This window comes from Chaetodon trifascialis, chromosome 15, assembly GCF_039877785.1.
Source record: "Chaetodon trifascialis isolate fChaTrf1 chromosome 15, fChaTrf1.hap1, whole genome shotgun sequence".
In the NCBI taxonomy this organism is placed as follows: domain Eukaryota; kingdom Metazoa; phylum Chordata; class Actinopteri; order Chaetodontiformes; family Chaetodontidae; genus Chaetodon; species Chaetodon trifascialis.
The window spans coordinates 5,121,916-5,141,926 of NC_092070.1; the positions used below are offsets into that span (position 1 = coordinate 5,121,916).

The 20,011-nt window shown below is 40.7% G+C and overlaps 2 protein-coding genes across 2 annotated transcripts in view; one reads left to right on the top strand and one right to left on the bottom strand.

Annotated features, from left to right (window-relative positions):
* syt5a (synaptotagmin Va) overlaps positions 1 to 13,893 on the top strand; it is an 86,305-nt gene extending 72,412 nt beyond the window's left edge. Inside the window, exon 10 of the transcript XR_011603098.1 lies at positions 13,883 to 13,893. The gene's annotated coding sequence lies outside the window, so the exon portion shown is untranslated. The remainder of the gene's footprint in view (positions 1 to 13,882) is intronic.
* cpt1a2b (carnitine palmitoyltransferase 1A2b) overlaps positions 1 to 20,011 on the bottom strand; it is a 32,277-nt gene that overhangs the window by 1,122 nt on the left and 11,144 nt on the right. Inside the window, exons 5-18 of the mRNA XM_070980804.1 lie at positions 19,584 to 19,685; positions 19,272 to 19,409; positions 17,948 to 18,025; positions 17,573 to 17,680; positions 17,111 to 17,198; positions 16,629 to 16,824; positions 12,644 to 12,832; positions 11,908 to 12,013; positions 11,113 to 11,229; positions 4,520 to 4,684; positions 3,053 to 3,181; positions 2,680 to 2,835; positions 967 to 1,080; positions 766 to 858 (exon numbers count right to left, since the gene is read on the bottom strand). Of these exons, the coding sequence (XP_070836905.1) occupies positions 766 to 858; positions 967 to 1,080; positions 2,680 to 2,835; positions 3,053 to 3,181; positions 4,520 to 4,684; positions 11,113 to 11,229; positions 11,908 to 12,013; positions 12,644 to 12,832; positions 16,629 to 16,824; positions 17,111 to 17,198; positions 17,573 to 17,680; positions 17,948 to 18,025; positions 19,272 to 19,409; positions 19,584 to 19,685 (1,779 nt within the window). The remainder of the gene's footprint in view (positions 1 to 765; positions 859 to 966; positions 1,081 to 2,679; positions 2,836 to 3,052; positions 3,182 to 4,519; positions 4,685 to 11,112; positions 11,230 to 11,907; positions 12,014 to 12,643; positions 12,833 to 16,628; positions 16,825 to 17,110; positions 17,199 to 17,572; positions 17,681 to 17,947; positions 18,026 to 19,271; positions 19,410 to 19,583; positions 19,686 to 20,011) is intronic.

Consider the following 20,011-nt stretch of genomic DNA (forward strand, 5'->3'; position numbering starts at 1 on the left):
CCCTGCTAAGACTGGATTCTTGAGGTTGATAAATGTTTGAGATTTTAAAAAATTCAGTAACAATATATCAGCCGATAGTCACTTAATTTTTTTAACAGATTTTTTTTTTAACATATCAGGTTTTTAATAATCTCCTTCAAGGACTTCCTTTGAGTTTTTTCTCCCTTTTCATGAGCTTTTTTATTTTTTTTCTTCACTTTTTTCCCCTTCTTTGTTGTTAAGCGCATTGGGTCCTAGAAATGCACTATACAAGACTGATTTATTATTATTATTATTGTTGTTATTTTGCTGGAAGCTGATATTGGTTCACATATTGACTTATCTGATTGATTGGTCTGGCTCTATTGAGTACATTAATCAATGCAGGATTCCACAAAAAAATAAAAAAAGGAAAAGGAAGTGAAAACACACAACGAAGCACAGCAAAGTTTCCCCTGTCCTGTCATGTGCTTTGTGGTTTACGAATGAATTAATGCTGATGTAACTCTGTCTTATGCTTGATGAGGGAGAGTGTCTCAAGAAAACCCATCACAACTGTTATTGTGTAATAATCTGCTTGACTGCTCACTCGGAAGTTTCTGAGTGAGCAGTCAAGCGTCCTGCATGTCCAAACAAGCATGGTGATGCACCATGTGCAAATGTGCAGCCAGTATCATGACAAGTAACTGAAAAGCAAAGCAAAATGTTTGATACCAAACCATCAAACATTTTCTGCTATTCAAATCATGCCAGCTGCTTTATAATTTACAAAATGGCTTTACTTACTGTGTCACTGCAGGAGTGTTTGGAGGACACGTGGAAGTTGATCATATCCTCACCCACAATGATGTATGAAACCCCATAACCATCATCAGCAACCTGAAATGACCACAGAGATCATACAAGATCAGTGTTAATGCCTCACACACCGCCTACTGTACAAATATACCTGTGTGTGTATTAACAAGCATGCAGTCAGCTTCTCACAGGTCCAAACCCTCCGCCCAGTGATATGAAATCGGGGTGGTTCTTCAGGTCGAACAGCTCCATCTGCTGAACTGGAGTCTGACTGGTGGAGAGACGCCAAGGCTCTGACAAAACCTGGAATGTGAGTGGGGGGGGGGGGGGGGGGGGGAGAGAGAGAGAGAGAGAGAGAGAGAGAGAGAGAGAGAGAGAGAGAGAGAGAGAGAGAGAGAGAGAGAGAGAGAGAGAGAGGTGAACCAGGACTTGTGAAGAAATATCCACCCTGCAGACATCATTCATGGTGAAAGCAAGTCATAAATCATGCCATGGAACACACACCTATCCATCCTTTTTAACTGCTGGAGGATTTTGACTTTTCATTTCTGATGATAGATTTACGACATCTACAGATGCTCTTACTGATATACGAAACAGTTTGCAGCTAACATGTTCTTAGGGCAATCAGACTGATTCAACAAGCTGTCAGCATTTTCCTCCGTGTACTGTTGATGTTACACTTGCATTTACACTCAGTCATGGTTCACTGAGGGACCAATTACATCATGGTCCTTTTGTGCTGTGATTCTCACACTGACTGACGACTGGATCTCCTGGTTTTGCCAACAATGAGGACAAAGTCCAAAATGCGCCACAGCGCAATTCCATGACTGTCTTTCTGTTCATTAAATATTCAAGCTTCAGTTGCTGTCTAGTCTGTTTTATACTGACACTCTACAGCTCAGAGAATCACTTAGTGAAGATATTACGCATTTGGTTTCATTACAACTTCTAGGGTAACATGGAAAACACTTGGTGATATTTCAGAGAATGAGAAAGGAAGTTAGCGAATGTGACTCAACCTAATGTGAGTTAAACTTTAATGCAGGGGTGTCAAACTCAAATACACAGTGGGCCAAAATTTTAAAAATGTTCCAAGTCGAGGGCCGGACTGGTTCCATGTTTATTGAAAACTGATTGAAATGACCTTATTGCACATATTGAAGCTGGAACTGACACAGCCTATAAGTTACTGCCTAGAAAACAACATTAATCATTAAAAAAAAAAAGAAAAATCAGTTGCATTCATCTCTTATGGCTTTATCTGCAGTTTTCCATAGAAATTTCATATGAAAACATTTTCCCACAGGCCAACAAAAACCAAAAAATCATTTCCTTCAAACAAAAACCAAAAATGCCCAAAGAGTGCAAAAAAAGTCAACATATATTAAACCTGAGTGTGCTGCCCTCTGATACGCACTAGTCTAGGCCAGATACTTGAACCTGAGTACCTGGGTAGCTGAAAGGTGACCACAGGTAATGAGCTCCATCAGGCTGCTGATGAACGAGTGGGGCAGGGACTCGCGCTGGCGGGCCTTTGACTGACGTGCCAACGCACTGGCAGTGCACTGTGGGACTTGTAGTACTTGTGGTGCATACTATATACCGGCAGGCCAGCTCTAATAATAATTAGATATCATCATGCACATCAGCATGCATTTCTGCCGGAGCCAGTGGTGGTTGATCATCATCAAACTACCATGATTCATTCCTAGCTTGAATCAATAGTGTTTGTATCGTAAGGTCTGAATAATAGAACAGAAAAAAACACTTGAGATGTGTGTTAATCTGTTAATCAGTTAATCTGTAATGTTTGGCCACCGTTGCCACTTATTCTGTGTCTATCACTGTGAAAAAGCTAAAACAGCAATGTAACATTGAACCAAGCTAAAAACGTACCTCTTTGAGGAAGGGTGACTCCACCCCCAAGTATTTGGAGACCACATACAGGCAGAAGAGGTGTCTGTCGATTCCAGCTCCAGTCATAGCCATTCGATAAAGGTTTTGGTGCCTCTCTGAAGCCAGTCGGAAAAGACGCCTGCATTGTTCCCCTGTCTGTCAACCCAAGTCACACTTTCAATGACATCCATGAAAAAGAAGCAGCTATAAATCATGTTTAAACGGTAAATTCACCAGAAATACACCACAAAACTGAGTAAATATTGGACTGAAAATGTTTGCTGTGACAGTATGATTTTAGGCTGGAGTATGGACGGACATTGGTGTCAGCAGGAGTCTAAAATGCTCAAGGAGTCGAGGAGTTTATTAGCACCTCTCCATCTTCAAGAGCTTTGACGAAGGCAGAGCTCTCGCTGGAGCAGGATCGCACAGTCTCTGTGCGGCCCTCCCTGAACAGGCGGGTCATTGACGCCTCGTAAGTCAGACAGAAACCACCGCGATCCTGGATGAAGGAGAGAAGAGGTTTGAGAGGAAGAGAAGATAACAGATAAAAACAGATAAAAACAGATAAAAACATGTGGTCACCGTTAAAGACACATTTGAAGATAGCAGAGATAATAAAAACAGTAAAAATTGGCCACCTAAGCTATCATTACTGTTCAACAATGTTACTGTTATCAAGTAATGGATACATTAAACTTGTTACAGTCAGGGTTCATAAAGGCAGACAGCAAACACAGAGGTGACAGAGAGAGAGGAAAACATTTTCAAGGTAAGCCCAACAAATTAAACATAGGAGGGAAAAAGTTCAATACAAATACCAGCCAAGATAAAAAGCCAGACATACAGATAAACAGGAAAGGCCAAAACAACATGACCACACAGACTGGTCCAGGAAAGGGGGTTTAAGGACACATTTCCCTGGGTGATAATCTCACCATCTGTCTCAGTAAAAGGCCACAATCTCAGAGTCTGAAAAGTCAAATAACAAATTATGCTGATGGTCTAAAAGTCACTGTCCCGTACCTCAATCAATATTTAAGTAGCTTTTCTCGTTAAACTCTGCAGATGTAAGTCAACAGAATCTTTTTGTCAACAGTTTGGCAATGGTTTGCCTCATGCGTCTCACTATCCTTCTTTATTATTACAAACACCTGAAATGAACACAACTTTGTGCAGACAAAAAAAATGTGACTTCGTTTTCCTGGTGAGGTTTTTCAGCTGACATCAATACAGTCTGAGCTTTGATAGCAGAAATCTTAATCTGAACTCTCCATCTTAACGCGGTTGGCATTGGCTTCGACATGCCATGGTTTGGACAGAGGACTCGACAACACACCAAACTTATTTAAGAACCACAACAACCATACAAAATTGAAGCAGATGTACAGCCAACCAAACAGTCCACAGTCCAGTCCCAAAGTCCAGAATCTTTGTCTTACTGCACTGTAACCACTGTAAGAAATCACTGTAGCAAAACACGGCTTGAAGAAACCTCCACCCAGATTTAGATTTCTGCTCTGCCATTAGCTGGATAAGACACAAATCCACAAGCTGGAGAAATATCTTTATACATTTCTGTGTCTACCAGTCAGCATACAGCTCTGGACGTGCAGATGGAATAAACAATGCAGAGGACATAAGTGGGATCTGATAAGTCAGTGGTTTCATGTTCACTGTGACTGGCTTTCAGGACGAGCTCATCAGCTCCAGTCAGATATTGTTTTACATTCTGATTACTTGATGGTTTCTTGATTGACATGCCATGCATAAAGAATACATTTCTGCGACTACACCTCTCCAACTCCTATCTGCAATGCGTGCGTTTGGTGTGTGTTACCCTGTAGTATGCCAGCTGCAAGCTGATCTGTATGAATGCATCTGGGCTGACGCGTAGCTTCTTGATATGTCCTTTTCCAAACTCTCTGAAGGGAAACACGTGGCAGTCCACATCATCTGCCAGCGCCTGGGCAACAGCAAGGGAGCTGCACACCTGAGCCTGGACCTGACAGACAAGACAGGCAGGGAAAAAGAGACTTAAAATCTGCAACAAAAGTGATAACTTGACTTTTCAAGGCTGGGAACTGCTGCCAATGTCCAGCTTTGTATTGCCATAAAGCTTTATGCTTCAGGGCTGTGTTGTCAAAAGAGTTCAAGTTACATCTCTCATGATGGACTGCAATTTGTCAAAGGTGCATGAGACGAGGATCCTCAGCCACATAAAAACATTCTAGAGTTTCATATGTGCCTCAAGTGTGACTGCCTTGGTTTATCCTTTATTTTTTTATTTTTTGGCTTTTCCTCAACCAACAGCATGAGGTTGAAAATGTGTGGTGCTGAGTGAAATGTCTGCTACTACAACTATTAGATGGATTGACATGAAATCCCCATAGGCATGTCAGCACTGTGATTGAGGGCATATCAAATTTGATGGCAGGTGAGAAACTGTTTGGGGCCACAAATTAAAGCAACACATTCAAATAGCCACATTGCAGGATCCACCCAAAAGAAATTATGGCAGGATTCCCCTTAAACACCAGTGCAGAGATGTGGACAGGATCAATGTTAGTGTTTTTAGATTCAAAAGTTTTTGAATTAAGCTTTGAATGTCTGTCACTATAATTTATGATGCCAATAAATAAATACTGAAATAAATAAATCCTCAAACAAAATGGTCAATTTAATCTTTAATGTTGATTTAGAATTCAAATGCAAATGTTATGAATGAAGCCCTGAACTATTTGCTACAGCCCTACTTGTTGAGATGAACAACAGATGATGAAGATGATGAGATGATGAAGATGAACTCCTCCTGTAATCCTTCATTTTTCGAAACACCCACATATCTTGGGTGCTATTTGCACTTCAAAGTCAGGCACTGCAATAAAAAATGGTGTAAACCTTTGTGAGGGTGTATCAGTCACTTATCATTGTCCAGTACGATGTTGTGGTATTTGTGTGATCCTCTCTCAAATGTATAGGCAGTAACAGAAGCATGAGTCACTGCTTACATACATATTGTGATGAACGGCAGGCAACTTAGACTTCTAGGTTGCTGTGTGTGGTTGAAAAATACTGTAGCACACATGACTCCAGGCGAAATTGGTCACAAATTTGACATCTGCATCAGCTTGATCCTCATCCAAAGCCAGCTAATGAGGCGAACATGCAAGCGGTTTTGTGCTGTACCCCAAATTCTACTTAAATATGCCCACAGAATCATGACACACACATTCACAGAGTCAAGTATTTTGCTGTCTTTACTGTATGCATAGTCTGACAGGAGCATTTAGCCTAGAGTATACACACCAAACACTTTCTCTTTTTTTATATCTTTGATAGATTGACAGATAGGCATAACAGATGTTGAGATCAAGAGAAGAAAGCAGGGAGAGGAAATAGCAAAAAAAACAGGAAGTTTAGTGAGGCCCCGCTCTTCCCTCAGCTCAGTCAGTTAACCACACACACCCTGATATGAGACGTGGTAAGTCTCATATCAGGTAAGGAAAAATCCAGAGAAAGTTCTGGATGTGGACACACGTTCACGTTAACTGAGTGGGATAAGGGCTGAGCGGAATGCCAATATAAACAGTACAGAGGAAGGGAGCCTATTGTTGTCGAGCGCAGACTCTCTGAGCTCACTGCTGTCAGGCTGATGTGTGCATGCATGTGCCTGTGTTAACTTAGCAAATAAAATAATCATTTTCTTTATTTATTAACATACCAGATTCATTATTACATGCAGCATTCACAATACCACAACACACAGAATGTAAGAAACATCCGATGACACATTATGTTGAACACACACACCCACAGCAGAAATGTGAGCCTGAGCCCAGTCCAGTGTTTTCAGGCAAATTAGTGAACCTTCTTTGATACACTCAGTCATTCAGTTTTGGACAGAGAAAGGGACTCATTCACTCCATAAATATCTGCTCATTATGCCCTGCCGAGTGAGGAGCCAATCATTTGATTTCTACATCTACATCACAACATCAACAATGTCAGCTGAGATTGTTTGGCACAATCGAACATGCAGAGGCCAAAAAGGATTGCTGTGTTGTAGATACACGCAGAAAAAAAGGAAATGTGACTGTATCGCACTTTTCTAACAAACTTCAGGCATTCATTTTTATATGAATTGAAAGAAGTACAGAAGTATGGATGATTAAACACATAGTTCAAGTTATGCTCACTTCTCATTGGTTCTTATAGCCAGGAGAAATATCCTGAAGCAAAATCCACTTTTCTTAAAGAGACTAAGACTCAAAAGACTCTTTTCTACATTAACACTGTGTGAATTTAAGTGTCATCCTAGCTCCCAAACACAGAAACACATCGTCACTATTTTAGTTTCTGTTGCATGCTTCTGTTAACAGACAGCCGTGAACGGACTATAGATCAAAGTGAAATGAGTCATATACAGGTTTCAATGATTTCTCTCCCGCATTTCCTTTTGTGTTCGTCTTGTCAGCAGGTGGACAGGCAGCTCAGAGTATGTGCGTGGGGAAAATCCCTGACTCTCCCATTGCTGAACAGCTTGCTGCAGCAGTGACAGGCAGGGGACTTTCAACATTGGAAATCACCTCACAGTTCATGTTTGTGCTTTCTGTTTACTTGATTGCATCACAGATTAATATTTAGACCTTCTCACATTCTCACTGAACTGCAGACGTTCCTGCTTTGTGAAAACAAAACAAAGAAACCCTGTCAGGCTGAGTTTCTTTTTCAATTGAAAAATGAAACTCTTTACTCCTTGCACAGGAAGTAGCTTAGAGCTTGCATCACCTTTTCAATCATCTGATCCAACCTTACAGTATATTTGCATTTGACTTGGCAATATTTGCACCATTTTCTCCATATTTATTTCTGTTCTTGTGCTTTTCCCTTTGTCTGTACACACTTTAACATTTCCATCTTGGTTCAGTGACTGTGAGTGGCTGACTATTCCTCTGTTGTGAAATCTCGCACTAAAAAAAGAAAACAAATGTTCCCAACATGCCAAAAGACAATCAAACCCCTGATGTTAACCACTTGTAAAGAAAGAAAAAGAAAAAGACACTATTTTGTCATTGTCATGTTTGTCCTCTCATAACTGATCTACTATCTTAAATTTAGGAGAAACTTGGACCGTGCTGGGAAATGCTGCAGGCCGTCCAGATACTGGGTTATCCTGGGCTCATTTGGCCCAGTCTCTAAGTAACTACTAAGCCATTGTAGTACTGCATAAAGACACTTACATGACTGAAACTGTTATGAGGCAATGAGATATGTAACATTAAGGATACCATATAATGCTTAAAAATCTAGAATTCCTCATATATTACCAAAAAGCTCTGTAAAAAGATCAGATTTTTAAAAATATCATGATAAAATTAAGAGCAGGGAGGGAAAGAAAGGTAAAAATACAGGTTTTTTTTTTTTTTGATGCCAGATCATTCCTGTTCTGCTACTTTAGTCCAGCTGGCTTTCCCACTTGCAAAACATTTCCAGGATCAGGGACACATCCAGCGGTTAGATCAATGGGGAAAAATAGCACAAACACAGCTCAGTACATGCAGTGATAAGTATGGGTACGGAGCTGATGTCATACAGTTTCCTTTATGTGTTGCGATGTCAACTGAAAACGGAAGTGTATCATCAGTGTTTTATCTTGCTCTCACGTGTGCCAAATTTGGCTTTGTAAACTGTTCGCTTAGTTATCAGCATCCTTTGCCAGTGAGCATAACTTTTAACACTTTATACCATCACTTCTTAATATCAACATTAAATGTATTGATAGTGTCATCTTCTGCATTACTTTAAATAATCACCTCTCAATATGATGCAGTCTGCCACCACCAACACTGGAAACAGTTTCCTGTGTTTATTCACACGGCATGTGAAAGTTCATAAAGGGATACAAATGCCTGGCCTTCTTTGAATCAGGATGTCTGAGGACTGTGCTGGAGGAAGAAGATAAGGAGCTTCAGACTGGGCCAAATGAGTGAGTCCAGAATGAAATACTTCATGTGAATGATTTGCAACGCAGTGGACATTTCAAAGGTTGAAATGTAATGTCTGCTAAGCCTTTGGTCTTATTCTGACCTTATTGTAAAAGCTGGCTGTATTTGTTGGCACTGCTTTCCCTGTGTGGCTACACGTGGGAAGGCTGAATGTCTCAAATCCTTCAATTGTTTCTTCTTTCCACTAACGCCCAGATAACCTACTAAGAGCTGCTACGTGTCGTCACAGACATGCACAGACATTTCAGTAGCGGTTGTACTTTGTAAGTATGCTGGGACTCCTAACAGATTTTCAGGGTGATGCTCCCCTTTAAGGGCAGTTTTTTCAGAGCACAGTCCATTCAATTCATGACTACATCCAGCTTTCACAAGAGATCTGTATGCAAACATGCTTTAATGGAGATAAATACATATAAGAAGTAAATGTTAAATAGTTTTTATTATCACTTATAAGCAACATGTGTTTGGTCATCTGTGTGCGTGTCTGTGTGTTTCCACAGCTAATCTTGCATACAGCTGGACCAGCCTCATATTTGTTGTGCACTTTTCTGACTATATGCTCAAGAATACAGTGAGTCACAATTGCTGAAAAACCTGTTCAACTGACTGCTCTGTTTTATACTGCCAGTTCAGCACTGTTTGTCGTTTTACAATATGTGTTACAGAGTAGCAAAAGGCATTTCTGTTAATTGATTACTTTGTAAACTGTATAGCGTCATCCTACCATGTGACCACACTGCCATCTTCATATACTGTTAGTTCTCCGCAATACCAGCATATGTTTAATGCTTATTTGCACTGGTATTTTATCAGCATTACTAAAAGAATTGGTAGTCTTATCATGTAATAATGTCAGGAAACATTACTTTCCTCAAGTAATCATATGTATTATGCTGTATGTTGTTGTAGCTTAAAAACTGACATCCATAAAAACATTTGCTCTCATCTTGAACCAGAACATCACATTAACTTCATACCCGATATGTTACGAGCAACTACAGTTATAAAGCTCCAGGTTTGATGGATGAGCAGTAGAAAACTAGCACTAACAAGCCAGAGACAAATCAGAACAGACAGCATCAGAACAGACAGCATTCAGTCGCCTTAACAAAAGTATCTTATTTGGTGTAATAGCAATAATTTCATGGAATAAAACAGGAAGCAGCAGTGATGACAATGTTAATAATTCCAATAATAAATCACAGTAGTGTACTACTCTACTCCTCCACTTTGTGAAGTGGAGCATTTAGTACTCAGTTAATAATGCTGATAACCACTACTCATGTTTCATACAGTATGATGTTATTAGTCAGAAAAACACACTTACTTCCTTCCTTTCTTACTGGTGACCTGTTATATCATGAAAGCCCACGTAATCAACTAAGCTTAACAAGTAAAGGTCACAGTCCGTTGTTGACTAAATGCTGTGCCTTATTGTTGCCAAAGATCCATTGCAGCTGGACTGAGCACTCCTCCCCTACTCCTCTAGAGAGCCATTAGGCCAACAAGCCATCAGCAATCACTCTGCCAGAGAAGATTCGGTTTCAACAACCGGAATGTAATGACGCCAGTGCTTTGCCTGCTTGTCTGAACTTTCATTTTTCAAATGCAATGTGAAAGCTGAACTGATCATGAACAAAATGAACTTGGCATCATATTCCGGCATATTCTGATTTTAGCTAAGGCGCAACATGGGATAGTGAGAATTGAAAGAATTGAAAAGACAAAAACTGCAACAACTCTTAGTCAGATAGGAATTACTGTGTTTTTTGCCACAGCACAGCTGCATTTGACACTTGGCAGCCAAATTCAGAAGTGGCCCACTACCAAAGCCATGCTGGCAGGGTTACATGTTAATACTGCTCTCCTGAACAAACACCATCACAGCTGCTCAAGATACAATCTGATCCTTCCGCGATTTGCGCATAGACATGTTTTATGATAGACATGATCAGCATTACATTAAGGTGTGCCACTTCCAGGTCCCTGATGCCAGTGGGCCATGCCAGTTAGCATGGCATAAATACAGTACATGAAATGCAGCCATGATAAATATCATTAATCGTGTGCTTTTCCTGCTCAGAGTAGACATTATGAGTGAGTTCAACAAGCCTGCATATACTCATCTAAAAAATTTTTTAAATATCATGTGAAAATGTAGGTTACCCACTTGACACCAATATCTAAAGTGATTTAGAAAATAGATTAAAAGTAATATAAGTGATAATATAATATATATTATTATGTATATATATGTTTGCCATGTGAATGTACATTGTTAACTAACCGAGTCAGAGATAACAGAGTAAATGAGGCTGGATGTTTCAAAACACGCACGCACGCACGCACGCACGCACGCACGCACGCACGCACGCACACGCACACACACACACACACACACACACACACTGCAGGGCGTACATACCTCTGAGGGGATGTCCCAGACGAGCCTCTGGGGTAGTGGCAGTGAGCGGTCGACCTCGCCTTTAGAGTGTCCGTCCTCAGTGTAGCCCAGCTGGAAAGCATCTGTGGCCAGCGTGTACTGGAGGAGGAAGATGTGCTCATGTTCACATCCAAATACAATCTAATGTACAACACACTACACACTACAATACACACTAACATTACTCTAGCCATTCATTTTTAGAGCTCTTCTTTGTTTCCTCTTTTATACTGTGGGAATCTGTTCATTAGCTAATTTTTGCATTCCCTCTTACTCACAGAGCTCTAACAGTAGTAAAAAGCTAGACGGCAGGGATAGATGATAAAATTGTATTTGTGATGTATTAGACACAGACTGTGCTGCCTGTGTCTGGCTTTTGAGAGTTATGAGAATAAAGGTCGGCACAATAGCATCAGCTAAATGCTGTTTATTTTCCCTACTTAGATCATTCAACTTAGTTTCACTCCATATTTTCCCCTGGTCATCCACACTGCCTTCTCAGGCATGCAGTCTTTTTAATGGAGCCATCATATGCTCTGCAACAACCCAGGCAATCAATTGTTTGATGACGGCATCGCAAAAATATGCAGCAGGCTTGGCCCTGCTGCATATCAGCAGCAACATGATCTTGGTTTCTTTTTGCATCCTCTTTCTCTAAACACAGTCATTTCTCTGAAAAGGGTTCCTTGACTCATGAGAGACAGACTGTAGTGGATAAATGCTGGTAAGCACAAATTCACAGCTGTGGGATAAACAGAATCCTATGAAGGCACACACCTCCCAAAGGTGAGCCACTGTCGGCGCGTCAGCCCAGGAGTGCTCTGCATTCAGTCCACACTTCCCATTCTTGTAGATCACAATGGAAAATGATTTATCAAACCATCTGAGGGACAAAAGAAAGGAAGAAAATGACAAGAACAAGAAGAGAAAAAGGTCAGAATCTAATAAATGAATAATGAAATTTGTACTTGGAGCATATATTCAAACACTCGTGCTGTGTTTAGAAAAATGAGCAAAATGTCCTGAATAAAATCTATCACTGCTACAAACACAGAGGGGATGAGTAGTGCTTCCTGTAGGCAGAGTGGAAAGTAGCGAAGGCCTTGCACATCAGCTACACTGGATTCCAACGATTATTTTTTAACGAGTCTCTTCAGCCATGTGAGTCACTCTGTGAGGCTGTGCTGAGGCCCAGCAGTACTTTAACTAAATGCTAACATCAGCATGCTGCCACGCTCACAATGACACAGTGGGTTTCACCTCATCTTATATCTTCCTCCCTCTTCACAACTTCATGCACCCTCCATGTCGATTGAGGAAAATAATCTTTTTCCATCATCTGGGATGGTTGTGAGAACATTTTGCAGTATAAGATAAGGTGCACCGTCTGTGTGCCAAGAGTTTAATTCATCTTAAATTCATTTATCAAATTTGGTTCCGTTCAGTATGAGAGAATGTTCCTCTGGTTGGAAACGATTTCTTGACGACCATCTTTCCCCTGTGTTCCCCTCACCTATCATAACATTTCCCATGGAGCAGGGACTTGGCGTAGCGGTCCAAGTTTCCTGCTGGGTCGTCTCCCCTCATGCCTTGCTCTTCATCATCTAAGGTTACAAAGAAGGCTGCTCTCTCGATGGCATCCAGTGATCGCCTGTTGATGCCGGAGCTGAAGTACTGCTTCCTCATCTGAGCCCAAGGAATCCTGGGAGGGGGTGATACAGGAAAACAGGCTCATCATAAATATTATTATGAACACTGGTCCATATACAGTACATTGCTAACACATCCACACAAATGTGTTAACAATCACAAATGCTCAAAAAAAGAAATGTCTTTATTGCCAAAACAGCACAGGCTGCAGAAAGAATCTCAGCACAAAAAAAATTCTGAAAGAGGAAACTGCGAATGTCCTTTTATGATTAAGATGATGGATTCAACTCTCAGAGCATCTAAGATATATTTGTGGTCACTTCAACAACAAGCAGGATATGTGGAAGTAAAATAAACATTTTACTTAGGCCTACACATTCTCTTATTCTATTCTCTGCGTCACAGTGGCTTGGAAAAGAGGCCCCACTAAGTGAAGACAGATGGAAAACAAACAGTCTTTGAACAGTGAGCACAGGATGGGGGATGGGCTATGTCTGAATGTTCATGTGTTAAGGAATATGAGACTACATGGTCAGCCGTGTTCTGAACATGACTTTACACAAATTGCCATATTTGGAATTATCCAGAAGCCAGTGAGATTATGGTCAGTGCAAGCATAACTCAAGGCTCCTTGCCATTGATACTTTTGGACACAAACCCAGCGAAGGTCTTTTTTCCACACATTTCTAGACAGCTGCATAGCTCTAGGGATGGCAACATTTGTCTGCTGGTCGATTCACAACTTCAGTCCAGACTGAAATACCCATGCGAATATTGCATGGATTGTCAGCAGCATCATTGGGTCAAAGTTCTGATTTGTCCAAAACTTTGGTTTATGACCAAAAGCCCACAAAACTACTGACATTCCCATCAGCTTCAGATGTACTTTGTGTTTAGTGCTAATTAGCACATGTGCTTAACTTTGATGGTAACCACAGTAGGGCTGTGCCGAATGGTTCGAGGCCTCATTCATAACATAGCCAGTGGAATTCCAAACCAGCATTTGAATGCTGCACAGCTTTAATTTGCACGTCTAGTCATTCTGTTTAAACTCTATTTAAACATAGTTGTTGGCCTTTGAAAAACAGCATTTGGACGGCAGTCAAAAAACTGTTTGCTCCCACTTTCCACACAGAAAGGGATGCACACATCTAACAGGACCATAAATTACATTTATTGAACCACAATAACAATAAAAGCTATCCTCTTTCTTAACAACTCTTTCTTGAAGTAATGATTTTTCCCTCTCTCCAGAGTCCACGATACACCCCACATCGCATTGTGCGCCATTAACTTTAGCTGTGTGCTAGATGTGATCACTGAAACAGGAAACATACACCATGATCATGGCTCTCATCTTTTTCTTATTCACTGGTACACTCGGCTTCTTGGCTTGTTTTTGGTTTGTTACCAAAATCCACAGCAAAACACACAGCGGACTGTATATGGCCTGAATGGCTGGAGGTTGCTTTCTTCCATCAATCTCTGGAACATTCAGGCCTGTAAAACTGAAGTGAACCGTTTAACATGAACAACCTTCACCTCCTCTTTCCCTCAAGCAGAGCAGACTCTCTGCCTCCAACACTACGGACTGTCATGAAGTGATGGCATAAAAAATCCAATCCTCAGGCAAAAGGCTGAATTGCTTTCTTATCTGTGCTGTCCATCTACATAAACACACTTAGCGCCAATTATGCAAATGGTTGCATGTGTCTGCCACCCACACCCACACACCCATCCCCCCCCCACACACACACACACCACACACCCTCATTTCCTAGTCATTATTCTCTTCACCATAGAAACTTATTACTCATTCCCTTGACTTTCTCCTCTCAGTTTCTTACACTGCTATCTGTGCTGTTTGTGTTATTTTCTTCTGACTTCTCGCCCCTTTTCCTGCAGTACAATTCCAACCTTTATTTAAAAAAAGCAGCCTGATGTGTCAGGGTCTGGGGTTTGTTGTTGCTTTTTGTTTTGGTGTCTTTCTTGTGGTGTCTTCTCTCCACTTGCCCCCTCCCTCTTGTGCTGTTTCTTGCAGCTTGTGTGGCAGGTGGTGGGGCTGGCCGATTTTCCACCTTCTCTGGTCCTCAGTGAGACGCACCTGTTTCTCATTGTCAGTAATCACCTCTCCATAAAACCTGATGTGTCTCGCCGTGTGTCTCTGTCTCCTGTGCGTAAGCTGCCACCCTCTTCATCCTTCGCCAGCCTCCCCATGGACCGCTGACTCCCATCTCCTCCGCCAAGGCTTTAGAAGAGCTGGATCTTTTGTTTACTCCTTAGCCAGCTGAATTTTCTGTTTGTTCATTAAAAGACTCTCGAACTGTTTGCCTGTGTCCGGCTCCGCTACTGTTGGTCCAAATCACTAAAACGTAACACTGATGAGCACTAATGTAAAGGCATCAACTGTCAAAGCCAAATGCTTTATCATAAGATATAATGAAGACTTCAACCTTTTCTAATATGTTTTGTAAATGTAAGAGATTTTAGATATTACATTAATTTATGCAAGAGTTAAACTTTATCATCTTAACAGACAGCACTGTACGGCCTTGACTTTCATAGTTACACGTGTGAGGCTGGGCGGCATTCATTAAGCTGCAGCTAAACAGAAAACGGCCAAGTTGAGTGGCCAATGTTTACAAAAAAACAAGTATCAATCACTTCTACTCTTTATCATTCATGCTTCTCCTTTTTCATTTCAGCTAAGCATGAATACATCTTATGCGTGGAGCTGCAATGATTAGTCGACCAAAAGAAATTAATTACCAACTATTTTGATTATCGATTAATCATTTCATTTTTAAAGCAAATATATCAACATTAGCTGTGAAAATAATTGGCTGATAAATCACTAACAAAAATTATTGTTAGCTGCAGCCCTGCTTATGATACATTTAGAATTTGCATCCACATTATTGACCCACAAATTTCAAATAGGTGGGTAGAAATATAATTGCTGATATTTTGGAAAGTTGCTAAAAATGTGGTTAAAATTTGACGAGATCCTGTCAAGCAAGTTTTACATCTCTGCAAGTGAAACACAAACAGAAACTGACTGCTGCCTGGAGAGCAGGACATCAGAGGAAAATGGAAGCGATGTAAAGAATACGGAATTTGGGCTTAAACATTAAAAATCATCGATGTGGTCTTTCAACCGTGACTCCTCCAAAAAGCTGAAAACTTCTAATTTCAAAGTTCTCTTCTTACATTCATTAAGAGTACATGATAACACTCTGGTGATGGATCCAAATGAAATTAGCTGAAAAAAAGCCGAAATTAACAGCTAATGTTGCCTTTCTAAAATCCTACTGCTGTTTGTTATTGAGCAGGGATTTGCATGATGCCTTTAGAACACAACTGTTGCCAATGAGACACGCTTCCATTCCTGTAATGTGCCTTTGTGTAATGTGATCTGGGTGAAGTGGTGATGGTGATTAGACAGAGCCATAATGTAGGAGTGGAGTACAAAGAACATTGCAACTTCTTAAAACACTCGAGGGGTTAGCCTGCTCTGAAATGTGCATAAACTTTGGCTCACACTCTTGCCAGGTGAACCACCTTTACTACAAAAACTCACAGATTATGTCTATCATGCTGCAAGTCACAGAAAAGCTACTGAATGCTTTCCTGTCTCCTGTCTTTCCCATCTCATTTTCATTCTCATCTGGGAATTAGATTTCTGCAAACATGGATTACAACATGCCATGTGTATCCTGCTGAGAGACACACTGAAAAATGCGTCATATAATTATACATCCAATGATCACACTAGACAGACAGACAGACAGACAGACAGACAGACAGACAGACAGACAGACAGACAGACAGACAACGGCTGCTCCTACCTGTCGCCAGCTGTGAGAGCTCCCAGTCTGTCCTCTCCAGGTTGTGGAGGTGAAGGGTCATCCAAGATCCTCTGGATCTGGTACTCGATCTCTCTGGGACACAGGAGCCGGCCTGCGCGGTACACCCACAGGCGGAAATAGCGTCCCTTGTGGTACACTGCTATAAACTCACTGTCCTCCCAGTGCTGGAGGACATCTGTGGAGGAAGAGAAGATTATTCTGGATTACTCCCACTGGGTCAAAACTCATTTCAAGTCAAGTTTGCCAATTCATTGAGTATATATTTTTTTCTTGCTCTATTTCTGAGTCTTCAGGATTAAGCTAAATGTGTTTGTGTTGTTTTTAGGTTTCTAATTCACATCTACTTTGTAAATGCATTTTGCTTTTCAATGTAAGATGAGCATCTTCTTACTGTGTTTGTGTGTGTGTGTCTGTGCGTGTGTGTGTGTGTGTGTGTGCGTGCACGTGTGTGTGTGCTTTACCGGTCTCGACTCCTGGCATGCGTGTTGTGTTGAACATCCTTTCACATTGAGCGGCACACAGAGGGATGACAGTGCCTGGAACGCGACTCTGACACACAGACACACACTCCATCATTATCATTCTGTGTTTTTTCTGGACTAGAAAATAAAACGATGATAGATCCATAAAAGATAAGATAATCCATCCATTGGACAGATGTAGCAAATCAAGCTGCTGATTAAACAGCAGAATTATTGCACAGGTGTGCCTTCAATTAGTTAGTTATGCACACATGCACACAGAGTCCCCATTTCATAAACTTACCTATATTAATTTCTTGGGGACTAACCATGACCATACTGTAATTTATAGATTTACGTCATGAGTGTTTTGCCTATAAATGCTAAATTGTTTCACAGTCCAATAGCATATAACACACACGAATCCATCAACTCTACAGAAGTGTACGTATGTGGCCTTACTGGTTTGAGTTCCTCTCGGTTGACCTTGCGGCGGTAGAGCAGCAGGGCAGTAATGGTGTTGCCTGCCCTGGCCGCCTGCACCGGGGTTGGGGTCACATATAGAAAGTCCTGGAAAGTATGCACATAGGACATTAAAATGAAAAAAAAAAAAAAAAGAGTCTCAAGATTTATGCTTTTGAAGACATAAAAACAAACAGAGGACAAGTAAAATTTAGCATCAGCAAGAACAGAGGTAAAGAAAGATAAAGAGAAAAGCTTCCATCCACTTTGGCTCAAAGTGCTCACATTGATCTCAAAAGCTACAAAAAAAGATAAAACACATCTGGGGACCCAGTCTTTTCCGATGCTGTACTACTTTGAAAGGCAGCTGCTTACCATGCCATAGTAGTTACTGTTCACCATTATAGGACCTCGGCCCCTCAAGTAGATGTACTCCTCCCACCAGTCGCTCACCTGGAACCAAAACAAGACAAGTTGCACTGTTGTCTATATTAAATAAATAGGACAAACCAAAACTATTCCCGTCCTGTTCACCTTTTTCATACTTTTACTTTCTACTGAGTGTTTGAAAAAGAAAATATCACAGCTTTCCACAACTCTCCTTTGAAAATCAGTCACCAACAGAGCAGAGAAAAAGTCATACATTTACATGAACATGCCACAGCTTATTGCTTTGAAGTCACTTTTGTTTAAAGCTTACAGATGTGCATTAGGGTGTTTGGGCCTCTTTTAGAAGTCTGTGACCGGTAACAAACAAGGTACAACGATGCTATGAAATGCAGGACTACGTCAGAGGTTCTGGTTTGAGTTATAACACAAAGAGAAAAGGAAGGAAAGCATTAAATGCAGAAAAAAACTTAAATGCTCAATACGTGCACAGATCAAAGGAGGCAACGACTCAGTCCAACTCCTGTGTTCTTAAATAACTGCATTTGTGCACACGTTGAGCACATTAAATAATGACACTTCTCTAAATTGGACGGCTCTCCTCCTTTTTTACTTGTTTTATTAGAGATAGAATGAGAATGAGATAGCATTCTTATGGCATCAAAAATACAGTATTTACCTTTCCTTGATTAATCACTGATGTAATGCACCACCCAGTGAGCATGCTAGCTTAGCGATGCTCCTTGAACACACCAGCAATGTAATTGTGGGTCTGGTTCAAATACTCACTCATCCAGCAGTGACTTGCATTTCAAATTTTGACAATCCCCGTTACCATTATGACTGTTAGATACTCATTCTTCAGTCTCAAAAAGATCATTTTTGAGGAGCAACACAGGACAAAAGAGTGGATTTGCTATAGTATTTTATCCACTGATAATGACATGAGCTGAGCGTTTGTATGTAGGGCAGAATGTGGTGAACTCTGCAGAGCATAAGGCTCAAAGAATTCCAGTTAAACAGGTACGTGCAGCAATACACTTAAACTATAATTATTACTACAATAATACACTTAAATCATTTGTATGACAACGTCAACAACCGTTACATCGCAGACTCAGAACTTAACACTGTGCGAAAAATGTGCAAGCTCTCCCTACTCTCATTGATATAAAATGATCCAATTATTTTGCTGGGCAAAATAATTGGATCACCTACTAGTGTAACACAATGACATTTTAACAGCAACGCAAACAACATCCTCCAAAATGATCATTAAGTTGAATTGACACCTCACAGTTTCAACACTTACGTAGTTGGTGGCCCACAGAGCTTTGAGTTTCAGGTAACGTTGCAGACGGTTTCCCAGGTTAGACTCAAAGTCTTTGGCCAGTTCAGTCATTCGTCTGAACTCTGGATCAGTCAGCAGAGGGCGCACTGACTTCAGGTACTGAGATGAATTGAATTGAATAGATGGAGAAAAACAGAACATCAGGCAAAATCTGCTTCTGTGGTCGTGAAATGATTTGCAGTTTGTTAGTTTTTTTTTCTATACTTAGATCATTATTTACAGCCAGTATACACACAGACAATGAATGTGAAGATAATGTGTGTGCACACTCACCCTGCTCAGTGTGTCCTTGATGGCAGGAACAGGCAGGTGAGGTAGAGAGGTTTGGTAGCTGTACAGCAGAGGCTTCCTGCTTGATAATAACCTCAACAGAGTCTGAGAGAAACAGAGGAACATTTGTGATGCTTTCAAGATAAGAAAAGATAAGACTTTATTTATCCCACATCAGAAAAATCCACCTGTTATTGCACCACAACAAAAAAAGAGAGGTAGAAGAACAAGAACAAATAGAAAATAAAAAAGATACAAAATAAAATCAACCATAAAAGGCTATGTACATTATATATAAAGGTTACAAAAAATAAATATAGTCATACATATATGAAGTACAATAAAATGGTCTTTCAGCTGTGGGGCTCATAGTCTCACACAGCATCCTTTGCATGGCGTTAGAATTAATAACATGCTGTTACAACTACGAC